At 35.0% G+C, this 4,674-nt stretch overlaps 1 protein-coding gene across 1 annotated transcript; it reads left to right on the forward strand.

Annotated features, from left to right (window-relative positions):
• Nucleotides 1-12: 12 nt before the first annotated feature.
• LOC109587245 (uncharacterized) lies at nt 13-2,094 on the forward strand. Its single transcript, XM_020003483.1, has 3 exons — nt 13-370; nt 1,264-1,798; nt 1,863-2,094. The coding sequence occupies exons 1-3, from the start codon at nt 75-77 to the stop codon at nt 2,079-2,081; spliced, it is 1,050 nt and encodes a 349-aa protein (XP_019859042.1). The 5' UTR covers nt 13-74; the 3' UTR covers nt 2,082-2,094.
• Nucleotides 2,095-4,674: the final 2,580 nt, after the last annotated feature.

The raw sequence follows: 4,674 nt of genomic DNA on the forward strand, positions 1-4,674 counted from the left end.
TAGTAGAAAATCAGTTCACAGTCCCGCAAATTGCTAGTATAATTGGTGTACCTGTTGATACAATATTTAGAAGAATGGAGCAGTGTGGAATATCTATTGCAGCCCAGTACACTGAAATTACTGACGATGAACTAGATTTAATAACCAGAAGCATTCAAAGTTCATTTCCTATGTGCGGGAACAGTACAATGCAAGGCCATCTTCTTAGTAGGGGGATTAGGGTTCAGCAAATAAGAGTTAGAGAATCGTTGCGAAGGATACATCCTCATAGTTCATTTACATGCCGACTTCTCACAATACAGCAACATCAGTATAAAGTAAAGGCTCCGAGATCTTTGTATCACATAGATGGGAATCATGAATTAATCAGGTAATGCATTTAATGTTACTAAGTTCTTTATAACCTGTAAATTCTAATTACACGACGAAACACTATCAACGGCACAAATGTGACCTCGAATTAATATTCATTTTTAAGGCATAATTAGTAATTCTATGTTTTGCTTTTCATAGTAAAGTACTATATAGTGAGTACATGTACAGTTTGTATATTCAGTAGCCAAATTTTTTTCAAAATTCACAATAATATAGTTTGGCATTTCTGAAAAGTAGAAATTGTGAACTTTTCGGCCACAAAAGTACCGTATACCGGTTTATTTTCGTGGTAAAATATTTTCGCAAATTTCGTGGCTTGGTAATCATTGGCAAAATTTTTTCACCACAAAATTCTGCTCTCCATTGCCACGTGGTGCAGTCTGCAAGCAATTCGCAAAAATTTATTCCACGAAATCTTAAAAATACAAGATTTGTGAAAAATTTCCACCGCAAAAATAAACTGGTGTACGGTATCTTACTATGTGGTATATGTAGAAATGACAGGATGATATAGTTTTATCATAGTATAGTATAGTTTTTGAAATTAAATCCATAAAATCATGAATTAAATTTTTGAGCAAATTCACAAAATTTCTCTATACAGCACTAGCACCAACTGGTCAATTATTGCATTAATAATTTTTTGTAAGGGACAAAATTCTGTTACTGTAATACTAAGTAACCAAACTATAGTTTTTTGTATCACTATTGTTTTCATGTGGTTTTTGACTCATGTGATGGTTGTTTAATGGGCCTATAAATTGTTCAAGTTGCAAAAAAATTTTATGTACATAACTATGATAAAGAGAAAGTGCCATATTGAAAAGTGTATATTAATGAACCCCCACACTTTATAGTACTTATCATTATTGCTTAATTTTTTTGCAGGTGGCGTATGATAATCCATGGCTGTATTGATGGCTATAGCCGCAGGATCATATACCTCCACTGTAGTGATAACAACAGAGCTGAAACTGTTCTTACTCTTTTTACAGAAGGTGTGAGACGTTATGGGCTGCCAGATAGAGTTAGAGCAGATAGAGGGGGTGAGAACGTGCAAGTAGCTACTTTTATGCTGGAACATCCCATGAGAGGACCTAATAGGGGAAGTTTTATTACAGGCAAGAGTATCCATAATCAGAGAATAGAGAGGCTGTGGAGGGATGTGTCTTCACAATGTATGGTACTTTTTCGTCAGGTTTTCTATCACATGGAACAGGCACAGCTTTTCTTAGTCGATAATGATATTCATTTATTTTGTCTACATTATGTCTACATCTCTCGTATAAATATGGCTCTTACACATTTCACCAATGCTTGGAACAATCATCCACTCTCTTCAGAGGGTAACCTCACTCCAGACCAGTTATGGATCAGTGGTTTGTTGAGAAATCAACACGTAACATTTGAAGAAATGACTGATGTAAGTATTAATAATAACTCATGTAGCTGAAATAGCATATTTTGAACAAAATTCATTTTTACAGGAGGAAGTTTTGGCACATGGAATTGACTGGGATGGACCACTTCCAACAGAAGGTGATGTGGAAGGTGTAGAAGTAATTCAGACACCCAATCCACTGAATGATGATGATTTTATGCAGCTAAAACTAACAGTTGATCCTAATCAGATTTCACCTAACTTTGGTATTGATTTATACTTAGCTACTAAAATATTCACGGAACAAAAAGTTTACTTTAATTGACTCTTATACACTCTTAAACTATAGTGAAAACCTGCTTGAATAGTGTTTGTAGCCTGTTACATGGTAAGTGAGTCACCCACAAAAACCATGCACTTAGCTGGACAGCCCTTTGTTTTGGTGGGTGTTGCATCTCCTCTATCTCCATATTCATTAATTTCAATTGCAATTTCCTAAAAATATTAATTCACATAACTGATATGGTTGCAAATGTCCTGTATAGAGTTCCTATAACTGCCACATATTCAAATGAATATGATTTTAATAGGGCCAAAAAATTTCAAGTTATCTCAGCAAGATATAACTTTATGTTCTAAACACAACAAATGAAGTCATGTAAAAATTGTACTTCTAGACCGTGTTGTCATGATGCAATAGTCTTGGACTGGTTTCAATCTCCTCATAGCACGAATTTAGAAACATTATAAAACATTAGCTATTTTTTGCAAAATTGAAGTCCTGAAAGTACTTCTTTAGTAGAAAACTCCATGCATGCCTCACAAGGCTGTCTTTGGCCACTTAAGGACATCCAAAATACACGATAATACCTATTAATAATAATTTATGTTGTCTTAATAGGTATTAGCTTCTTATTACGTACATACTCTTGCATTAGAATAATACTGGACTAGTAATGATAATTATCATATTGCTTGAAAGGCAAGTATATATAATGATAATCAGTTTTCACCAAAAATTAATAATAAAAAATTGTTGTATATAATTATTGATAACACAAACTACAACCAAATTAAAATAACTCAGTACAGCAATAACAAAAAGAAGCAATATTAACACAATCACAAAAATGACATCAAATAATACACAAATAATTTTGCTCAGCAAAACTTATTCACACATAAAGCAACACTAATTTACTCAAATTGACTGACAACAGTCCTTGATAAAACTTGCATTTTTAATCAAACACCACACAAAATGGTTGATGAGTGACTGCTATAGTCTTGTGACTGCCAGGACATTATTATCATGCTGTGTATTCTCTCTATCATGCATATTACAAAGATTGTTAGTGAGAGAAATTGTTAACTCACAAAATTACATCAACTGGCGTTCAAGTGGAACTAAATCTGTATTGACATTAATTGACGTTGGAGTGGAAGATAGCTAGGAGTGGAAGATAGCTAGGGCTGAGCTGTTAACTGTATTGAGTTCAATAAAATCTGACATGCTTGATTAAGATCAGGTTAAGGGATAGGTGACGACTCAGCAGGAGTTAGAAGCGATGGGTAATAGTGACGACAATCATAAAAGGAAGAAATGAAGGAAGCTCAATCATCACTATCACCATAGATAATAAAATCTATTGTCTGGTTGTGCATTCAGAATGTACTTTACAGCCTTCCTCTGAACTCATTATGATAGTTTGAAGTCGTTAACCAGATAGGGGCCGGGCACCCGCTCTCAGTTTTGATTTCTACTGAGATGGAGATAGAGAAAGTTCGAAGGTCCTGTAAGCTTTAAAAAATATATAACAGATGTGGTTTCTATGACAGCTAAGTTCCATCAGCATAATTTGTGGGGATAAATTATTAGAAATTCTTCTTTCATGTCTTTGATTGTAGAACTTACAGCAGCATAGATCCATTCCATTGATTATATGAATTAAAATTAAACCACGCCCACAAAGCCTAGCCGCGCCCACCCATGTTGACCATAGTTGTCTGTATTTCAGACCATGATATTTTTTTGTTGACCTATGTCGCAAGAAAAGAATACTGGTGGACTGGTGATTTCTGATCATGTTGGACTTTTGGCTGTTGTTATGATACACATAATGCATTGACAATGATATGCGCGTGGAGAACTAGACAGGGGCGTATCTAAGGGTGGGCCTGGGTGGGCCTGTGCCCGACCAACTCAGCAGACCAAAAAAATTTTTTCTTTTGCATATTAGTCCTTTTAAAAATATTGCTCACTTTATTATGATAGCAATGAGACAAGACTGGCATAGCTAATAGTTTTAGCCAGTGTAAATATAATGATGACATGGTAGAGACTTCCATAGCTCCATTTGGGCAATTGGGCTGCCATTTTAAAAATAATAACTACTACTAACCAATCAGTTATTAGACTATTCACATTAATTATTAAAGTAATCGAGTTGAAAATGGCTAAGAAACTCTGCTGAGTCTGTTTGAATGTCTTCCCAAGGCCAGTACTACTACTAATGAAGAAAATATAAGCACTGAAGTGCACATCTTAGCTTAATTAAAGTAATAATCGTAGTATTTAATTGACCACGCCCATCATGAATATTAATTAGCTCTAAAAAATTTTCGCGGCACGCTTCGCGCGCCGCATATTTTTTCTCCGTGCCCAGCCAACTCTCAGAGCTTAGATACGCCCCTGGAACTAGACCATTCTATAAATATGTCATATTTTGGCAGTGATCACCCCCCATAGTTATGGTACACATAATGCATTGACAATGATATGCGCGTGGAGAACTAGACCATTCTATAAATTTATCATATTTTGGCAATGATCACCCCCCCATAAAAATTAGCATTGTTACTATTACTCTCATACTTTTTTACATTTTCTTTGCCCATTTAGGGAGGCAACAGAGAAA

Source organism: Amphimedon queenslandica, unplaced genomic scaffold, assembly GCF_000090795.2.
Source record: "Amphimedon queenslandica unplaced genomic scaffold, v1.1 AMPQUscaffold_12641, whole genome shotgun sequence".
NCBI lineage: Eukaryota > Metazoa > Porifera > Demospongiae > Haplosclerida > Niphatidae > Amphimedon > Amphimedon queenslandica.

What these genes read in the sequence shown, in the direction of transcription:
- LOC109587245 (XM_020003483.1), top strand. Translation starts at nt 75, where the DNA reads ATGGAGCAGTGTGGAATATCTATTGCAGCCCAGTACACTGAAATTACT. An exon ending in GGGAATCATGAATTAATCAG is followed by an intron (nt 371 to 1,263) that starts GTAATGCATTTA and finishes ATTTTTTTGCAG; the next exon opens with GTGGCGTATGATAATCCATG. An exon ending in CATTTGAAGAAATGACTGAT is followed by an intron (nt 1,799 to 1,862) that starts GTAAGTATTAAT and finishes TCATTTTTACAG; the next exon opens with GAGGAAGTTTTGGCACATGG.